This window comes from Megalopta genalis, chromosome 5, assembly GCF_051020955.1.
Source record: "Megalopta genalis isolate 19385.01 chromosome 5, iyMegGena1_principal, whole genome shotgun sequence".
Lineage (NCBI taxonomy): Eukaryota > Metazoa > Arthropoda > Insecta > Hymenoptera > Halictidae > Megalopta > Megalopta genalis.
In genome coordinates, this window is record NC_135017.1 from 3150375 (window position 1) to 3172482 (window position 22108).

The 22108-nt window shown below is 38.8% G+C and overlaps 3 protein-coding genes across 5 annotated transcripts in view; 1 reads left to right on the forward strand and 2 right to left on the reverse strand.

The window, feature by feature from the left end:
- Window positions 1-22108, forward strand: part of Flo2 (flotillin-2) — a 483891-nt gene that overhangs the window by 231448 nt on the left and 230335 nt on the right. The window lies entirely within an intron of this gene.
- On the reverse strand, window positions 2806-7171 carry LOC117221879 (glucose dehydrogenase [FAD, quinone]-like). The gene is given in 3 exon segments (XM_076521654.1): window positions 2806-3538; window positions 4271-5149; window positions 6315-7171. Coding segments are annotated over 3 exon segments (1854 nt in total). The 5' UTR covers window positions 6642-7171; the 3' UTR covers window positions 2806-2890.
- Window positions 10328-15804, reverse strand: LOC117221880 (glucose dehydrogenase [FAD, quinone]-like). Its single transcript, XM_076521930.1, has 4 exons — window positions 15666-15804; window positions 15152-15457; window positions 13034-13925; window positions 10328-11859 (listed from the first exon to the last, which is right to left on the reverse strand). Exons 2-4 carry the CDS (start codon window positions 15455-15457, stop codon window positions 11189-11191), a joined length of 1869 nt encoding a protein of 622 aa, XP_076378045.1. The 5' UTR covers window positions 15666-15804; the 3' UTR covers window positions 10328-11188.

The window sequence follows — 22108 nt, forward strand, 5'->3', positions numbered from 1 at the left end:
ATATCGGCATCCATCTGATGACCAACATGGACAAGTGCCGAATACATCTGGCATCCATGTAAGCCATATTTCTGACATATTAGAAACTATTCTAATAACCGTTTGAGTCCCAAGCAGCGCTATCATGCTGTTTGGCATTTTTCAACCGTGTTTTCTGTATAATTCCTGGGACTCAAACGGATAAAGTCTTTTCTTACAAGGATTCCGAAAAAACAGCTACAGGTATAATTGTCGTTTGACCTGAATTGATTAAAAAAATTTCAGGTTACATCTTCGAAACTTGTTCATAGATTTTAACGTATTGTAGGCCCTTTACAGAATGTTTACAGGAAACATTTAAAGAAAGATTTAGAAAGGGATTAACCCTTTGACTACTGTTGGCGCCTATTGGCGTCCGAAACATGTTGGCTTCCCGGTACTGTAGGCGCCTATTGGCGTCCTACTTTTTCATTTATTCGATTTTTAGCGGTATATAACACACTTATATCATATAACTATGTATCTGGAAGAAATTTAACATTTCGTAAATTTCATTTAAATTTAATAAAACAAATATTAAGAAAATACAGCTTGGATGAAACTAAAGGATATAAATTAAAAGGTAAAGAGATACTAACAACGAACCTTTTCGTTTGACACAAAAGCATTTTCCGTCTCCATATGAAAGCAATACAGCAATTCGGAAAAGTGCAAGGCGTAAATGTGTAGTGTGTGTGAAAAATGATAAGAGAAAGGTTACACATTACGAATGCAAAAAATGTAATGTAGGATTATGTGTTCATCCATGTTTTGAAATGTATCGCACGTTATTATATTACTAAATTTGATTATTAAATATTGTAAAAACAGCTTAACATTAATGTTCACTTCAAGTAATATTGGTTTGATGTAATAAAATTCAGTATTTTGAATATTTTAATATACTTCCTCGGAAATGCGTGTCTAACGAAAAACTTCGCCGTACACAGTGGACGTCGCGAGTAAATTCGTACCGTACCGTACGGCCGGTGCGTGCCAAAGTCTGCCGTAGCCGAAGGGTTAAGCACAGTCATTACTTAACACGTTCCGTGCCGAGCTTTTTTTACTCGAATCTGCACACTTTGATATTTTACTAAAACTTGATGTATTACGTGCAATTATTAATTCTCGTACACATAAAAACGTAACAAAAACTTATCAACGCCCATTCTTGCGGTGGAAATTGATTCTTCGGTTCTAAATTTCTTGTAAACAATTTGTTCAGTTCACTAAGTAAACATGCAAGCGTGTACCATGGATGGTACACGTGGCACGGAACGTGTTAACGCTTAAGAAAATCTTCGTACAAAAGTGGACTGACCCTGCGTTATGTGCGCATTTTCGGCGCGGCACCCCGTACAGTGGGAGTGTCACAGCGGACAACGCGCTCGTACCGAAAGGGTTAAAAATGCTGCCGATGAGGCGCGCATTACTCGAAAATGCAGAAATGACTTTATTGCCGGAAAGAAGGCGGCTCGAAAAAATCAGAAACTTAGAAACTGCAATAAAGAAGACTATGGCTCTACGAAATTGAAATCCTAATGAACGTGACCTTTTGTCGATTGCACGTCGTTCGTTGAAGGGCTGTAATTTGTCTCGCTGAGCCGAAGATTCCCCGTAAATAAAATGTTTTTTAGGGATAAAAGAAAATGTAATTCGTCCCGGAGAAAGTTAGGCGAACGCAGCACGAAAATTCCGTTGAAGGACGGAACACACCCTGTATGTACAGTTCATGTTCAAATATACAATTCAACATTTTTATTATAATGTAATATTATAGTTATATCTTAATATAGCATTGTGAACATAATACATTTGTTACAATTACAAATATACGTTTCAATGTTATTCTTTCGATTTAACGTTATATTTTAACGTTATTGTTACGATTTAATATAACGTAAATTACAATGTACATTATAAAATAAATTATCACGCCAATAATAATATAAATTATGACATAAATTATAATAAAAAAATATAGTATAGATTATAAATATTTCGACACCGGTTCCCCTGTATCTTACCAGAGACTAAGTTAAATTTCCATAAAAACGCAATAAACACGAAAACATGATTCGTGAATCTACATATATTTCGAGGATTATGTATGGGATCCTCATGAGGAATTTGACACGTTGTAACGCAAGGTGTTGAATAATTGTAATAGGTTTAAAGTAGTACATGGATATTATTACTCGAGTCAATTTTGAATCGTCCACCTAATTATTAAATTTTCAGTAATTAGATGAAATAAAGTACTGTTACTTTATGAACAACAGAAAGGTTATTGTAAGAAATGTCTTTAGAAATATGTTTGGAGAATTTGCTCGATAAAGCTCAGAATTATTATAAATATCGACAGTAGTACAGATATGAAAGTGGCCTGCTGTCCGAGAATTACACGGTTTTAATCTTTCTAGTGTTTCACATTAAATATACCTCATTTTGTCATAAATCCATAAAATGCACAGTCTACTAATGACTTTTTATTATATTTTGATTTACAAAATTATTTACACATTATTTTAGTCTATTACCGTTTAACATTACAATATAGTTATAAAGATTTCAAAAATATCCCTTTATATTACATAATCGACCACAACGGCTTTTAAGTACAAGTTACGTCTCTCCGATTCCACTGCAAATTTGCAATAATTTTCTACTTTCACTCTCTATATCGTTCAAGTCCTAAAAGAGATTAATATTAGCTTACAAGAAATCGAGCACACACAACTTTGATCATAACACATTCTTCGTTGAACAAAGGTCCCATCATTTATCGCCAAAACAACTACATCAATTATCTCCTACAGATTTTTAAGTTTCCATAAAAACGCAATACCCACGCAAAACATGATTAGTGAAACTACAGCCAATCCTCTTTCACCATATCGGCGCCCTTCTCAGCGATCACTATAGTCGGCGAGTTGGTGTTCCCATTGACAATGTGCGACATGATCGACACGTCGATCACTCTCAGCCTCTGTACGCCGTGCACCCTCAGCCTAGAATCTACCATGGCGGTAGGATCGTCCTTCGATCCCATCTTCGTAGTGCCAACATGGTGGTAGTAGATGCCAGCTAGTTGTCTAATATTGCACTCCCAGTATTCCCTAGAATCGGGCCGCTTATCCCTGCACTTGGACAGGTCTAAGTGCTTCAATGCCATGTTGCATTTCTTGAAGGTGGAAGTTTGCGTCAGAGCCTTGACAAGATTTATCGACTTCAATAATGTTTGCAAGTCCTCTTTTTCCGTAAGGTAGTTCGCGTAAATCTTTATAGAGTCCGCTTGGTGGGTGTAGCGCAGCTCGAGGACCCCTCTGCTCTTCGGTTGCAGCAGCGTGATGCCTATCGCCAACACGTCGCCCTTTAGGGTCACTTTCATCACCTCTTGCAATACCTTATCCTTCAGGTTGTACCAGCAGTACCTGCTGATTCTACTTAGCATCTGCCGTCTTGTGAAGTGACTAAAGTGAAGCTGGATGTCCGGATACATCGAAGACGCGGTGTATGGCTTGCGATTATGAGATCAAGGTCAAAAGTCATTTCTTAACACGTTCCGTGCCGAGCTTTTTTTACTCGAATCTTCACACTTTGACATTTTACTAAAACTTGATGTATTACGTGCAATTATTAATTCTCGTACACATAACAACGTAACAAAAAGTTATCAACGCCCATTCTTGCGGTGGAAATTGATTCTTCGGTTCTAAATTTCTTGTAAACAATTTGTTCAGTTCACTAAGTAAACATGCAAGCGTGTACCATCGATGGTACACGTGGCACGGAACGTGTTAATCAAGTATACGATTCCAAACAGATAAAGCTAGGATATCGGTGATCTTGCAAATTGTTGAAGACAATGATCTTGAAAACTCCGAAGCAAATGACCGTGGAGGCAGAATATTATAATGGGAAATTGGTGGTTTGATATCATCGGTATTGTGAGCTTTAAGAATGCACTGTTTTAGTATTCGCTGTTATGCCTTCCCGATGATATATTAATTATTATTAGTAGTATTATTAATTCCGTTCAATTGTTGCAATGTCGTCATAGACAATGTAATCAGGATGAAGACGGCAAAGAACCACAACTAAAAATTGATAAGAATATATTCAGTTAAGAAACGATGAAGCTATTGTGTGATACCGCGTTTTCCAATAATCACGAGTTTACTACAATACATCACCTAATCCAGAGCTAAACCTGTATTTAAAAGGTTCAATTTTTCTGCTTACTATGTGCATTCTGTCCAAGGTTGTCCGTATTAACAAGTCCCAAAAGGTTCATACCCAAAATTCCAGTAAGCCAACCTTTCTTATACGCCAAATAATTATAGGCTAGATCAAAGTCAAGGGACAGGGCCGTAGTCTCGTTTACGTATCCAATCATCATGCCTATCCAGTTCATATGACCCTGGAGGTTCTTGCCTACCGGCAGATCAGCCACTACCTGAATTCCCATGTCCTCTAGATGCTTCTTGGACCCTATTCCCGAAAGCATCAGCAACTGAGGACTCGTGATGCTGCCCGCTGACAGAATGACTTCCTTGGAGGCGGTTAAGTCTGTGATCCCGCCCCTAGACGTCACACGGACGCCCACTGCCTTATTGCCCTTCAGCAGAACCTTGTCACCTCTGGTGGACTTCATCACATGCAAATTCTTATTGTCTTTGATTGGAGACAAAAAGGCTCTGACAGTGTTCATTCGCTCTCCGTTATCTAGGATACCGTAAGTTCTCCCGAAACCAATGTAGCGGTCGCTAACTACAGGCTCCAGCACACCGATGCCCATCTCCCGAGCTGCCTCTAGCAAAAGCTCGGGAAGGATAGAATCAGAATCATTGAACATCCTAATACTCATCGGATCGTTCGTCCCGCAGTGTCTGTCTCCGAACTTTGCTATGTACTCTGGCGAACAGTTGGTTGCCTTTCGAAGGTATCGAAGCATGTTCTCGTAGCCCCAGCCTTCGTTGCCTTGCTCCTCCCATTGGTTGTAGTTTCTATCATTGCCGAACACGTTTAACATTGCGTTTATTACTGAACTGCCGCCAAGGGCCTTGCCCTTGTGCCAACCGCACCGCTTGTTCTTGTTACCCTGGCAGAAGCCAGGCTGCGGCTCAGTCTGAAGACAAGATTAACCAAGTTATGTTTTACTTTTTACAACAAGTCACGTGATGCGCATTCATAGTCACAACAGCTGTCCATTCCACTCTCAGTACGTCAAACTTGCAATACCTGGAGTAGAGTAGACGTTTAGTATCACTGTGAACGTATTTCAGATATCTTCTTTTGGTAGTTGGTCTATAGATAGTAGATGAATTTGGTAACGCAATCTCATCATACGTGCGTGTGAAATGACATGGTGATTTGGGACAATTGGTTGCCATTTGAAAGGTTTCCATAAAAAAACCACTGTAACCATTTTCTCTATCATAATGTCGTGAATTTGGTTACGTTTTTATGAAGTCCAACTGCTGCGAGTTAGAGGCTTGTTGAAATAGTGACGACAGGGGTCAGTGACCTAACTGTGACCGGCAAGTACTGTGATCTATGATTCTAGTCCGGATGACAATAATTATCCTCATTCACCGAGTGAAAGCAATGAGATTCAACGTCAGAATGTTTTCTTTTGAAGGGTAGTGAATAGTTAGAACTGCAGTAAATAGATCTATTTTGGGAATGTAATCTCTCCTGATATATGTGAAATGGCATTCTGGTTTGGAGATTCTCAAAAGAATCCGGTTCCACGTTTTTGTTTATCGTAATTAAAAATAAGTATTAATGTCGTGGGTAGCAAGTACAATGTTCTATGACCTACTCCGGAGAATAGTAATTTTAATCACTGACCAAAAAAGTGAAAGCAATGGAATCCATTGTAGGTAACTTAGTGGGAGCAGCCAAAATAGTGATAACTCTCATTGAGCACTTATGTAGAACGCAATGGTGATCAACTCAACCAGAATTGTAAATACCGCGGTCACTGAAGTTCGCTGTAGATGTCCTTGTTAAAATGCTACCAACATCGATGATATTTATGATCCGCGATCATAACTCAGTCACTATGGTCAGTGACTCAATGGGACAATGAAAAACTATGGCCAGTAACATAATGAGGGCGTGACAAACTATGGTCGGCGACACAATCAGAACAGCAGGATTATAGACGAAGACGTAGTAGAATAGTTAAACTGAGGTAGCAAATCAGTAGTTACAATAACAATTTATGAGCAGTGACTTAATAGAAATAGCAGGAAGCAAAATCAGCGACCGAATGTGAATGCGTATACCTTATAAGCATAGTTTTCAGCAGTGTTCACTAGATCCGTCACAAATCCAGGAACTTCACTGGTGGGACTAGCATCCTTCCCTGCCTCGATCAACAGAACATCCCAGCCATCCACTTCTGCTAGTCGCTAGGCTACCACAGAGCCCGCAGACCCGCTCTCAACAATCACAAGATCAAAATCTTTTTTCGATAGAATCTCTGTCGTGCGATCCGGCGGATAATCCGCGCTTCCATTCAAAGTGCATTGCGAGAGCAAGAGCACATGGATGAGCTGCGAGAACAGGTTAATTAGCGCTGGCGCTAACGCCGCGTGGCAGCTTGCTAACATACAGGTTTTTGTGTTGTGTGGTCTGACAGACAATGGTGAATGTGGAATATTTCTTGGAATAACAAAAAGAAGCTTTGTAAAATTTGAATCAAGTATAGCAGACCTGGGCAACAAAACATTGTAAAAATTTCTTTTATGTGATCACAAAATGTATCATCTTTTTTAATTATGATATTTACATTTACGTCTAGTCCAGAAAATGTTTAACTCTGAGTGTTTTGAGTTGCCCCTACCATTAACTACTCCAATTGGTTGCCATAGGTATACGACATATAAATAATTTATCGGCTCCTTTGTATCGTGCAACGAATTTGTATTGTATTGTAATGTATTGCATGAATAAAGATATGGTAAAATATCAACATTGACGTAATAAGTGGTTGATTGTTTATCTTCGATAATGGACAATTGCTATTTATGTAAATTATTGAAATATACTTAAAATTCCAGTGGAAATGGAATTCATTCAAATTAGTTAATAATTTCTATATCTGCATGGTTCTAAATTTTATTCTTATCAAGTCTTGTAAATTGTTATGAGTTCTTATGATTATTTCTAACCAATTCTTATCATTGTAATTTATTTGAATTTGTATTTTACTTGTAGCTGGTGTTCCGTCACGTAGAACCCCCCGCAGACCTCTCTCGTGAAGGGTTTATGGCACGGACCAGCGTGGGTCATCTGAGGAGACGGAGACCTTTTTGGCAGCTGCCGAACATCCGGGCAGTGTCTCCGTCTTTTCTAATGATCGCGACGTGTCATAAATCCTAAAGGCCCGAAAAAACCTCCCTCAAAACACTTGAGATTTTTGAACGTGTCTTGGGAAAGTTAGTCCCAACCGTCGCGGGGATGACATCTCAAGGCCCGGAGGACCTCCCCAACCACGCAATTACGTGTCGCACCCCTCTTCAAGACAAGGCCCGTGCAGGACGGTACGAGAGGGTGGTGACGAAACGTTCGGAGGACGCTGATTGGGAAATCGTAATTTTCGAGAAAACCAATCAGCGCATCCAGGCATGGAGGTGGAGGTTCCTTCAAGAATCTCAAGTGGGGAAAACGGGTATAAAAAACGCGAGCAGTCGAGGCAAATATATTCAGTCGTAATATTCAGTCGTAATTCAATCCGAGTAGTGGTTCAAGAGTGGTTCGGTAGTTTTCAAGCAATATTATTATACATTATCGATAACGGAGTCTCACCCGTGCGTCGAACCGTCTCAATCGTTCGGAGACTCACTCGTCGCAACCGGAGACTCATTCGACTCGGGAATTCAATCGATCATTCACTCAAAATCGGTCAATCGGACCGATAACCATTACAAAACCGACGCGTCTTCAGATAAGTGAAGCCCGGGCCTTACAACCCCGGTAGGGTTGACGTTCGATCCCCGCGCGTCAAAAAAGGCGTCGTAAAACCACGGCGCTACAGCTGGATTGTATTATATATTTTGTATGTAAATTAAAAGTTTGTTAACTGCGTCTGTAAATACTTAATGAAAACGGAAAATTCTTAATTGAAATGTTGTACTCAACTGAAACTGCAGTTTTTGATTGATCACCACTTACTATGTATACCATTCGACCAATCATCACAAAAAAGTTCGAGTTTCAATATTTTTGTTTCATGTCTGACAGTATCTCGCTCACTTGTAAAACTAATTTAGCTGCGTAGAAATATAATGTTTCCTCTGTATCTACATATATTACATATCATACTCATTTTCAGCATTGCAGACTGTTAGGGCCAAGTGGCCAGGATTTATGGCAGGGGCCATGTGCTTGGGTACCCGGACGGTATGGGTCTGTCCCGGGCCGTTCCCGGGCACATGTGGCACCGTCATAACGTCTCCTGGCCCTTGATTACGGTCCAGTCAATGACGGTTGGGTCTGGCATTGTTCGGGCACGTAGGCCCATCAGCGCGGGATGTCTCGCAGGAGCAGATTTTGTCACTCTCCCTCCTAACTCCCGGCCCACCGTTTTGGGGCAGTCTCGCTGGATTTGGGATTGCAGTGATTGGACCGTAATTCCTTGCCGCCCACCCTAGGTTAAGAGAAGTAGGGAGGACCGAGGTGATATGAGACATGACTCCGGTCCTCTAGAGCACAGAACACTCAGATACACACAGAACATACAGAGAGTACAGACAGACAGAACATTCTCAGCAGATAGACAGAACATACAGAGAGTACAGACAGACAGAACATTCTTAGAGTACAGAACAGAACAGAACACATAGTGAGATACGCGTAACGGTTAGGTTGCGCGTTACAAATAGTCCCACTACAGTGGGTGGTCCTTCGAGGTAGTCGGCACCAAGTGCAATATTCAGAGGATCTCCGTCATCCATCTGATGAGTCCTCAACACAGACCATTATTATATTAGAAACGATTAAACCGTTAAAGAAATGCATTAGAACGACTTTTTGTCCTTGAATTGTATAAACTTTGCCATAAATCCTTATAAAATTGTTTTAATCAAACAAATAATAGAAATAATTTCGACCGTCTAAATCGACAAAATACCCAACTTTCGTCTCGCATCGATGTTACTCACCGCCAGACGTTCACCGCCACCGTGAGCCAATTGCTTCAACGAATTTCGATCTCCAATGATATACCTAAAATCTATCTAAAATTTTCTGATTTTGGCCACAAATTATTGTTTAACAAACCACTGTGCAACGTCGGATTACCGAGTCACCGAAACTATTAAGGAAGAAGTCCCTCTGAGTGGACGATTGGTAACCAACTTTCACACACACACACACACGGTCCCTTCGACTTCAACTCAGATCTCAGATCATTCTCAAACCCAGGTTAACCTGATATTAATTATATCCGATTTTATTATTATTAATTATAATATTATTAATTATTGTTAATCAATATTACTCATTAATATTATTATTAATTAATATAGTGCTACTTATTTATATTATTATTATTAAGTATAATATTATTATAATTATTAATTATGATAATTAATATTATTATTAATTTATAATTTACACTTAAATCACACTACTGCTCGCATAACAGTGATCTTCATTTCGGCAGTTCGACTATAGAGAAGCGAGGCTTCCGCCGCTTTTCCTAGCTTGCGCACCGCAATAAGATTTAGCCTTCTGCACAGTGAAGGCAGATCAAGACCTTTTCTCCACCTCAGCCTTCCCCTTCGATGACGTTGTTCCACTACTTTTCGGTGGTATGCATCCCAACCTTAGACTATATTACTTTTTCCTTAGCGCAAATGCAATTCGCGAATAGTTTATTCACGAACAATTTATTTCGAATATTTCATTCATAAATAATTAATTCATGATAAATTGTTATTTGTCTTTACGAATAAAAATGATTAGTTTCTTCTGCATTTCAAAAGACATTATATATTTGTCCTTCTTTTTTCTATTATTTGCTATACTACTGATATAAGTAATAGTCTACTTTCCCACCTAAAATTCCCATAACGTTTTCCCGAAAAAATTTGTTTCTAACATTACAAATTTCAGAATAACTAATTATTCAATATTATAATATTGACGTGACATTTTGAAATTTATGCATCTTGTACTGACAACTCAGAACACATTTTTAAATAATGAATTTCAACACATCGTATAATGATAATACATATATACACGACATATCTATTATATGTATTATCATTATACGATCATGATACGAATATATATATATATTTATTTATTTATTCATAATATACATTTATATATTTAGACACTTATATATTTATATGTAATATTTGCTATTAAAACTTTCATTAATACTTTACAGGCCGTGCGGATTCATAAAAAACCTTCATGGGTTGCCTTCTTTTTTTCCTAGATTAAACTGATATTTTACAAAGAAACAAAATTATAATTAAATTTTAGTTTGTAAATCAGCAATCAATTGTCAGGTAAACTTTACAAAATATTTCAATTTAAATCCTGAAAGTATTCGTAACATTAAATAAAAATGCATGTACCTTTCAGAAGATTGAAGAAATTAAGGTAAATTTTACGACCACGCACTCGTTCCCAGTCGAATTCAAAATAACTAATAATTTGTACCACTGATACTGGTACCAAATAGCTCATGATCAATGTATTCAGGAGAAGTCGCTACGCAGGGAGTGGGGGCTAAAGGCGCATGCGCAAGGGATTCCCGTACAACTGCGCGGCGCAACTACATTATAATTCTGAACTACGATGGCGACGCGACGCAGAGCTGCAGATGCAATACGCAAGAATAGGTGCCACCCTGTAAACGCGCCACGCCGCTGTGTAGGTCTCCTGCGCACGCATCGCCAGCCCCCACTCTTTGCGTAGCGATTTTTCCTGAACATACTGCTCATGATACAAATGTGATACCAGCGGCCGGTAAAGTGTTAATAATATTTTTCACTTTTAATATCGATACTTCCCTTGGGATTTGGAAAACATATAAATTTCCGGTCAGAAGATATTAACTGAGAAGATATCACCGAATTACGGGTAGTTGTAAAAGTCGGTAAATTTGCAGTCCCTGTGCATTATTGTGACTAAAATCTTACAGCTCGACGTACCAGTTCTCCAGCCAATCCTCTTTCACCATATCGGCGCCCTTCTCCGCGATCGCCATAGTCGGCGAATTTGTGTTCCCACTGACTATGTTCGGCATGATCGACGCGTCGATCACTCTCAGTCTCTGCACGCCGTGCACCCTCAGCCTAGAATCTACCACGGCGGTAGGATCACCCTTCGTTCCCATCTTGGCAGTGCCAACAGGGTGCCAGACGGTGGAAGTTATTTGTCTGATGTTGCACTCCCAGTATTCCGGAGAATCGGGCAGCTTGTCCCTGCACCCGGGCAGGTCGAAGTGTCTCAACGTCATGTTGTACTTCTTGAATGTGGGGGACTGCGTCAGAGCCTTGATAAAGTCCACTGACTTCAACAAGATTTCCAAGTCTTCCCTCTCCGCGAAGTAGTTCGCGTAGATCTTCATGGAGTCCGCTGGGTCGGTGCTGCGCAGCTCGAGGACCCCTCTGCTCTTCGGTTGCAGCAGCGTGGTGGCTGCCACGACAATGTCGCTCTCCATGATCATCTTTGTCGCCTCTTGCACTACCTCGTCGTCCGCGTTGATCATGTTGTACATGCCGGCTATCTCTACCGGTTCCCATCTTGGGTAGTGACCGAAGTGAATCTGAAGGTCCGGATACTTCGAGGTCCCGGCGTATGGCTCTGCGATTACAAGATCAAGGTTCTTTCTCGGGCATGTTATCGTGAGAGTATGAATTCATTTTGTTAATCAATTCTGAACACCAGTGACCTCGGAAATTATCAAGGAAATGAGATTGCGGTCGAAATATTCTAGTCGGAAAATGGTCCTTCGATAGTATTCGTTATTATTATAAATTTTGTTCCGTTGCTGTCATTCCGGCATAAATAATGTAATTACATGTCAAGGAACCAACCTTCGAAATTGGCTCTAATAAGGAACACTAGGTGAATATAGATCTCCGATTTTTTCCGTTTTCACATACGTGAAAACTAAGTACAGTTTGTATCGTCGGTAATTCGGTTTAACCACCGATCCGGTAATCCGTTTTGTAACCACTCTCAACAGTTTGATGTGTGACGTAAGTACAGTAATTTCTCCACTAGTGTCGCGAAGTCGGAATTCAAAGCGTATTTCAAGGGACCACAAGACACGATTCTTCGAGCTCCGCGGGTTGCACTTATAGTTGCCGATTATCAACAGCTATTAAAACGAGTCGAGGGACTCAAAAAATCGTATTCCCAATTCCCAAGTTGTCCATTTTTATTTCCAAGCTGAAGGACAATTGGGGAGAGTTTACTGTAGATTGCAATGCTTTTTTTACCACGATTCGAAGGCAATTCGGAGACGACATGCCACGTTTCGAAAGTAATATCGAGACCACATGCTACGATGGTCACCTAATATTTTCCACGTACCTCGTAGCTCCGTGATTTTTCTTATCTGACATACCTAACAGACCATTTTATGTTGTCTTCCGGGAACTCGAGTCAAAGGAGCCGCAGCGCGTGCTCGATCACACGCTACCGAGAAATTCCAATGATTCGAGTAACACGCTAAACTTTTGAGAGTGGTTTTCATCACTTTCAACTGAATTACCGTCGATATAAAAAAAAACACGTGTGGGTTAATTTTTTGAATAATACAACATATGCGAAAGCGAAAAAAAGAGAGGGAGCCATTTACCTAGGGCTCGTTGTCAGTAAATGTTAGCACCAGTGTTGGCATTTGAAATGAAAAAAAAAGAATAGTTTCAGTCAGGAAATATTTGAACTTCTACGAAATACAGTTTCCTAAAACTGATAATCTAATGCATAACGAGCATCCTGTATGAGAACTTTCAATTGCTCTACTTACTCTCTGCACTCTGTCGAAGATCGTTCAGATTAACAAATCCTACAACGTCGACGCCAACACCAGTAAGGGGCCCCCTTTTATGCATCAAATAATTATAAGCTACATCCATGGGAAATGAGGACGTCGGTGGGGCCGTAGCCTCGTTTACAAATCCAATCGTTATGCCCTGCGAGAAAATGTGATCGTGGAGGTTCTTGCCTACCGGCAGATCAGCTACCACCTGAATTCCCATGTCCTCTAGATGCATCTTGGGCCCTATTCCCGAAAGCATCAGCAACTGAGGACTGGCGATGCTACCCGCTGACAGGATGACTTCCTTGGAGGCGGTTAAGTCTGTGGTCCTGCCCCCAGACGTCACACGGACACCCACTGCCTTATTGCCATTCAGCAGAACCTTGTCGCCTCTGGTGGACTTCATCACATACAAATTCTTCTTGTCTTTGATGGGAGAGAGAAAGGCTCTGGCAACGTTCATCCGCTCTCCGTTATCTACGATACCGTAGGTTCTCCCGAAACCAATGTAGCGGTCGCTAACTACAGGCTCCAGCACACCGACGCCCATCTCCCGAGCTGCATCTAGCAAAAGCTCGGAAACGATAGAATCAGAATCATTGAACATCCTAATACTCATCGGACCGTTCGTCCCGCAGTGTCTGTCTCCGTACTTTGCTATGTACTCTGGCGAACAGTTGGTTGCCTTTCGAAGGTATCGAAGCATGTTCTCGTAGCCCCAGCCTTCGTTGCCTTGCTCCTCCCATTGGTTGTAGTTTCTATCATTGCCGAACACGTTTAACATTGCGTTTATTACTGAACTGCCGCCAAGGGCCTTGCCCTTGTGCCAACCGCACCGCTTGTTCTTGTTACCCTGGCAGAAGCCAGGCTGCGGCTCAGTCTGAAGACAAGATGAACCAAGTTATGTTTTACTTTTTACAAGAAGTCACGTGATCTGCATTCATAGTCACAACAGCTGTCAATTCCACTCTCAGTATGTCAAACTTGAATACCTGGAGTGGAGTAGACGTTTAGTATCACTGTGAACGTATTTCAGATATCTTCTTTTGGAAGTTGATCTATAGATAGTAGATGAATTTGGTAATGCAATCTCATCATACGTGCGTGTGAAATGACATGGTGGTTTCGGATAATTGGTTGCCATTTGAAAGGTTTCCATAAAAAACCACTGTAACCATTTTCTCTATCATAATGTCGTGAATTTGGTTACGTTTTTATGAAGTTCAACTGCTGCGAGTTAGAGGCTTGTTGAAATAGTGACGACAGGGGTCAGTGACCTAACTGTGACCGGCAAGTACTGTGATCTATGATTCTAGTCCGGATGACAATAATTATCCTCATTCACCGAGTGAAAGCAATGAGATTCAACGTCAGGATGTTTTCTTTTGAAGGGTAGTGAATAGTTAGAACTGCAGTAAATGGATCTATTTTGGGAATATAATCTCTCCTGATATATGTGAAATGGCATTCTGGTTTGGAGATTCTCAAAAGAATCCGGTTCCACGTTTTTGTTTATCGTAGTTAAAAATAAGTTTTAATGTCGTAGGTTTAGTTATGATTCTATGAATATTGCTCTGAGACAAACGCTTATGGAAACAGTGACCTAACTGCGGTTAGCAAGTACAATGTTCTATGACCTACTCCGGAGAATAGTAATTTTAATCACTGACCAAGTGAAAGCAATGGAATCCATTGTAGGTAACTTAGTGGGAGCAGCCAAAATAGTGATAACTCTCATTGAGCACTTACGTAGAACGCAATGGTGATCAACTCAACCAGAATTGTAAATACCGCGGTCACTGAAGTTCGCTGTAGATGTCCTTGTTAAAATGCTACCAACATCGATGATATTTATGATCCGCGATCATAACTCAGTCACTATGGTCAGTGACTCAATGGGACAATGAGAAACTATGGCCAGTAACATAATGAGGGCGTGACAAACTATGGTTGGCGACACAATCAGAACTGCAGGATTATAGACGAAGATGTAGTAGAATAGTTAAACTGAGGTAGCAAATCAGTAGTTACAATAACAATTTATGAGCAGTGACTTAATAGAAATAGCAGGAAGCAAAATCAGCGATCGAATGTGAATGCGTATACCTTATAAGCATAGTTTTCAGTAGTGTTCACTAGAGCCGTCATAAATCCAGGAACTTCACTGGTGGGACTAGCATCCTTCCCTGCCTCGATCAACAGAACATCCCAGTTGTCTACCTCTGCTAGTCGCCGGGCTAGCACAGAGCCCGCTGTCCCACCCCCAACAATCACAAAATCGAAATCTTTTTTCGCTAGAACATCTGCCGTGCGATCGGGCGGATAATCTGCGCTCCGATCCAAAGCGCATTGCGAGAGTAAGAGCACGTTGATCATCTGCGAGAACAGGTTAGTTGGCGCCTGAGAGAACATCTGAAAAGGAGATGACAAAAGTTTGAAAAGAAAAATGTGGCAAAAATTTGTTTTCTACGGTGGCGAGAAAATACCAATTTTCTTTGTTAGAATGTTCGTAGTCGTGTCTATGATTTCGATGGATCTTATTTACTATATATAGAAGAAACAATAATTAGCATCGAGATTTGTATTTCCGTTTGTTTTCTTTTAACTTAAAATTAAGTACCGTGGCGAGATCACAAGATGAGCCCAAGCAGGAATGCGATGACGTATGGTAAGAACGCGGGCCCGACTGGTCAGAGTCGGAGCGTACCTTCTAGTCTCATAGGTATTTTGGACTAGAGTGCTTTATTGGCCGAAGCGGTCACACAATTAATCGGATCGCGCGATGAAGAGAGGGAATGAGACGTACGGAGAACGAGTGAGATAGTGCATGTCGACACGTATTAGTGGTAGTCGATGTGATGAAACAGCGTAATGTCTGCGAGAGCGTAGAGGCGGGGATAGACGTGTTTAATGATGAGCCTCTTGCCTCTGTGCCGTCTCGGGGCTCGTGTTGTGATCTCATCACAGAACCTACCGTATAAAGTATATCTAGAAGATCAAATTTGAAAAGTGAGAATTATCCACAGAGATAACCAAAAATAGAAGTAATCTTTTTCTCGAATTGCATATATTGTACTCGTTATTTGAAAATTTTATTGTAACTTACGATCGACTTATTTTAGTACTTTCTTACGAGATTTTTTAACATAATTCTTCCATAGAAAACGAATTTCTGTTACGTTTTGGGGACTTTCGACCATTGAGCGATCGTAATGTCATGATCGTAGCTTGTTTCCGTGAGCATGAATTGCTCAGTCCTGAATTACGACATCATGGATTTTTAGTTTTCTCGATGTTAGTTGAACCTAAAATAATAACATTCAGTTTTTGTAATACTATACGGAACGATTCTGCGAAATTTCATTTCAATTTTATTACTTTCACAAATAACAGAGAAAATGACCGCGTGTCTTTTGTATTGCTCCCTTCATTAACCATGTAAGTTGGACTTTCGTCAGAGATATACGGCGTATAAATAGTTTATCGGTCCTGTCCTATTGTGTAACGAAATTATAAATAATTGGATCGCATAAATAAAGATATGATAAAAATATCAAAACGAGCGAAATAATGAGTGGCCGATTATAAGTCTTCCGCTAGCGTGCGGAACGAACTTAAAATTTTCCGGCAACTGAAGAAGGCACGAAACAGCTCGGAGACAGTCTCTTCGTATAACACAACGTATACTTTACGGTCGGATCACGCACGAACAAACACTCGATATACATGTACAGGGTGTCCCAAAATTATTGTACAAGCGGGAAATAAGGGGTTCCTGAAATCATTTGTAGTAACTTTTTCATTAGCCGAAATGCAATTCGCGGCTTTGTTTACCAGTTATTAACGAAAAACATTGACCAATGATAGACGAGATCTAACTGGCGCGAAGCTACCGAACCAATGAGCGAAAGTGGGCGTCGTGCGCTCGTTAGCTCGGCCGCTTCGCACTAGCCAAGCTCGCCTCTTATTGGTCCGTGTTTTTCGTTAACCCTTTCGCTCCGAACGACGGATATATCCGTCATCCATATGAACACTCGCGGAGCCGAACGCCGGATATATCCGACATCCACATGATCGCCCTCTGGGGACGAACGCCGGATATATCCGACATGCTGGTAAAATCGCGACCTAATTTTTGGACTGCACGGCCTCTTGTTACTATTGCGTGAATCTTTTGACGAAACAAACAAACGACAGTCCGAAATAAACGACACACCATTCAAGTTATATTTGTTCTACCTGCATTTCCCATTATTATTGTGTTACATGTCATAAAGGGATAGAAAATCGAAAGTACTAACTTTAGGACTAATTATTATGTATTATGTTTTGTGTATTATGAATATTATGTTTTATTTTATTACTGTATATTATATATTATTTCTTCACTTTTTCCATTGTTAATGAAACTTTTTTTACCTATTAAATAACTTTATACCTTATGCAGAAATTATAACTATACTGTTTTAAAGAAAAATCCCTTTTCTTCCCAAATACACTATCCACGCGCAATGTGCACAATTTCGGCGGGTGGTTCCGTTCAGGAGGGGCGCTACGGCGGACTGAACCGCCGTAGCGAAAGGGTTAATAACGCGTAAACGAAGCCGCGGATTGCATTTTCGCTAAGGAAAATGTTACTTCAAATGATCTCAGGAACCCCTCATTTTCTGGAGTTACCATAATTTCGGGACACCCTGTATATCAATATAGACCAGGATAACAGTGACGAACTGAATAACGAGGGCGCAAGATAACTTTGTTAATGTCACTGAAGACCGTTAAGAGTCGTGACACATCTACGTACTAGGCTCGGAGTGTGCTCGACTGACTCTGTTCACATTAGCCATGTGAACACGTTATCCTGTGTTCACATTATCTTCGGGACTGAAGTGTCTTAGACCGAGATTCGGCGTTCGACTTTATATTTTCCGAACATAGAAAAGAACGGCAAATGAAGGGTAGATAATAACGCAATATGTGATATTTTTATTTTTTACTACTTCTTATTGGGACTTTTGCCAATGCAATTGTGAGCTTTTTCTGATTGAAATAAGACCAGATACGATATAATTTTTGTAAGATTATATTGATTTTTATGAAAAATATAAATATACTTTTCATATTAATGTTGACTTAAATATTTTAAGCATTTAGTAGTTTTCAAGATATTCACAAAAAGCTTTTATTGCTGTAGATTAAAAGGTGCAGTTAAAAGGTAGTATTAAAAGGTAGTGTTTGATTTGTCAACATTTTTCCCTTCTCGAGAAATGAGAAATAAGACTATATTTCTCGAGAATTCTCTAGAATTTTTAGTAAATTAAAAATATTTTAGAACAGTTACGATATTTAGTATATCGTTGATAATATTTATCGAAAGCGCAAAAAACATTAACTCAATGTTTATTTCCATCCAATATACACATAACTTTAAAAACAAGGAAAAAGTTGACGCTAAATATAACCGATAAATTTATTTATTTAAAACCAAGCTTTCATAAAATGAAACATTACGCTTTTGTTTCGAAATGACTTCTTAAGAAGTATCATACATCTAATGTAGAACCAGACAATCTACTTCTTTTATTTCTAACCAAATCTGTAACCATAGGAAAATATTTTTCATTTTGTGCGGATGTTGGCTTTATTATATGTAGAACATCCAAAAGTTGCTGCAGATTAGGTGTCCTTTTTCCAGTGGATTAAAAATCTGGAATTCCTTTGTTGGAGTCCGGAATTTATTTTCTTCTGACGCTAAACTCCTTGATACTAAATTCTTGAAGGCTATCTGCAATTTCTAATTGTGTTTTTTTACAGTGATAGTTCCTCATTCCGAGGATCTGAAAGTTTTTTGTTATTTTCATAAGAATCATTGTTATATTTTTCGAGAAGTCTGCTTAAAATTTGTTTTACCACTTATTATGTATCTGCCTTGGATGTTAAGTAGAAAAATGTATCTTCTGAATCTTTTTGCAAAGATATTCTGGATTATGCTGATATTTTATAAGGGATGCAACAATCTTGTCTCTTCCTTCAGATATTTCTTCTTTAATAACAACAAGAAACTCATTACTTAATTCGGTATTCAGTTTTTTAAAATAAGAATTTAAGAACACCTTCAGCAGTTAATAATGTCGAATCTTCTCTACTAAGCTTTTCTATTATAGACTCTAATGTTGCTAATATAATATCGGAAATTTTTATATATTATTCATAGTTCCACGTGTAATCTACATTTATTTCAAACAGTGGTCTTTTAATAGGATCCTTATTTTCGTTTTCCAAAAATCTATTGTTTTCGTCTGCATCACCAGAGTAGGTATAATCAGAATTTTTTTTTAATAAAATATTTTTAAAACAGCTAAATGTACCCCATGACTACAACAGGTGCCCCATCACTCACAACAGTTAAAACGTCTTCTTGTAGTGAAGAACTAAAGGAATTTAGTTTTACATTAAGTAGTTCTAAAACTGTACAGCTTCCATGAATTGGTAGTAACCTTAAATTCGTAGATTTCTTGCTACTCTAATACATACTTATATACATGTATGTTTTATTATTTACACTCGTCCATTCATCAATAGATATGCTGAATTTTTTGTTGTTTAATTTTAGTGTTTTTATTTTTTTAATTAATTCTTTTTTCTGCGTATAGTAGCGCATCAGTAATTGCATTACATCCTACAGATTACAGGGGAGAATGAATTTTTTAAGCGATAAACTATGTTTTATAAATCCACTTTTACTGAATTGATTAAGTGAAAATCAATCAACAGGTGCCAATTATTTCTGACAAGGATAGTCATGTAATAAATTTATTAATTGTTCCGTTGTCGTATGAATACCAAAATCGTCTCACGGATTTAAAACTAGAACTACTGATACTTTTCACAAGTATTGCAGGATTCTCTGATTCTCTGTTTTTATTTTTTCGAAAATATTCCCAGTAATCTTTGTTCGCCTTATTCATATTGTCAGGCTAAAATATTACGATTAACCAGATTATACAAATAATAAATAAATAAAAATTACAACAAATAAATTACGGTAACACTAACCAATTTGACACCAACTATGCACAAATGGACACAAGAACTACACTTTCATTTTCGGAATTCAACCGTAAACTGCCTCTTTGTTCACGCAAAACAGAGAATCACGAGTAAATCAATCGCTTATGCGTTTTGAGTTAACTAAAATATGCAATTTGAGTTAACTAAGAATTCATTTCCGAAAATATGTTATAAAATAAATGAGATCCGTAAGAATTTTCCTAGATTTAAATTTCTCAAGAAGCAAGAAATAACCAATTATAAAATTTCTCGAGACATTTTCGAGAAGGAATACTAGCCATCACTAACACATTGAATAGCGCCTATCCAGACTGATGCATGTATCTAGGTGGTAGGTGGTAGTTTCGACCACCGCGCTGTGTCTCGCCCGTCATCTCAAATGCAGCAGTCGATAAAGTAGGAGCGGCACCGACTTCGATAACACTGTCTGACAAAATGAAACTTTTTTTCTGGGTTCCTATAGCCACTATAAAATTCTTGTAGAGCTTCACTCCCTGAACAAGAATCCCGAAACCGAATTGCTACATCACCGTCAGTTTTTCAAATAAACGAACTTTCGTAAAAACCCAAAATTTTCGACAAAAATGAGGTATTGCATGGAAAGTACAAACGTTAGAAAGTTCTAAATGGTGTTAAAAGATAGAGGAGAGTTTCCCGAATATAGTGGCATGCAATTTATTAATTGTTTTTGGTCCTAAGTAGCAATAAATTGATGTCAAAGTTTAAAAAAGTGTCGATGTGAGCAGTTTCTGCGCAATATTTTTGTATTTTTGCGAAAAGTTTTTTGTTAGGTACGAAAACTCTACCCAGGATCGGATTCTGCAGACATTTCTGAAGAAGAAACGGCCCGGTAAAAATGTCGGAACGATATACATTTCGAGTAGATCGAGAAAATGTTCGTCGGCAACATGTACACAATGTTTTGCCGCCATGTGCTTCGCTGCTCGCTTCTCTCTGTCCGACAGGGCCGAAATTATGGGTAAAGAACACCGATGGAGGGATCCAATGAGGCACCCACTTAGCGTGTGGGGCGTGCCATTGTTTTTAGTACTTCAATGTGCTGTTTTCTTTTACATATTTTTATGGATAATAATCACCAAACTGTGAATCATAAATTAAAAATGGAGAAATAATAAAAGAAAAATAATGAACAAAAAATATACATTTTATTCTGAATTTGTTCGAATTACAAGTCATCATCATGTATACAGTTATCATTTCAATTATAACGATAATACGATCATGAATAAATAATCATTTTCAGAACGTTAAACTTCTTCAAACATATCGTTAAATATATATTTAAATATTTATTTAATTATATGGCGTAGAAGTCAAAATTATACTAGTGTTAGAATACTTTCGTTACCAACTCCAAATACTCTGGTGTGATTTTTTGTGTGAAACATATCACAGTTTGGTGATTATTATCCACAGAAATATGTAAAAAAAAACAGAACATTGAAGTACTAAAAAAAATTCAAATATTATTTACGAAAAGTGGGTACGCATTGGATCCCTCCATCGGTGTTGATTACGCGTAGCTTCGACCCTGTCGGACAGAGAGAAGCGAGCAGCGAAGCTCATGGAGGCAAAACGTCGTGTACATGTTGCTGTCGAACATTTTCTCGATCTACTCGAAATGTATATCGCTCCGACACTTTTACCGGGCCGTTTCTCCTTCAGAAATGTCTACAGAATCCGATCCTGGATAGAGTTTTCGTGCCTAACAAAAAACTTTTCGTAAAAATACAAAAATATTGCGCAGAAACTGCTCACGTCGACACTTTTTTAAACTTTGACATTAATTTATTGCTATTTAGGACCAAAAACAATTAATAAATTGCATGCCACTATATTCGGGAAACTCTCCTCTATCTTTTAACACCATTTAGAACTTTCTAACGTTTGTACTTTCCATGCAATACCTCATTTTTGTCGAAAATTTTGGGGTTTTACAAAAGTTCGTTTATTTAAAAAACTGAGGGTGAT

Excerpts from the sequence above, each read along its gene's own strand:
- LOC117221880 (XM_076521930.1), bottom strand. The coding sequence starts at position 15,457 with ATGTTCTCTCAGGCGCCAACTAACCTGTTCTCGCAGATGATCAACGTG. Across the intron at positions 13,926-15,151 it reads CTGAAAACTATGCTTATAAG|ACTGAGCCGCAGCCTGGCTT; the intron begins GTATACGCATTC and ends TCTTGTCTTCAG. Across the intron at positions 11,860-13,033 it reads TCTTCGACAGAGTGCAGAGA|AGCCATACGCCGGGACCTCG; the intron begins GTAAGTAGAGCA and ends TTGTAATCGCAG.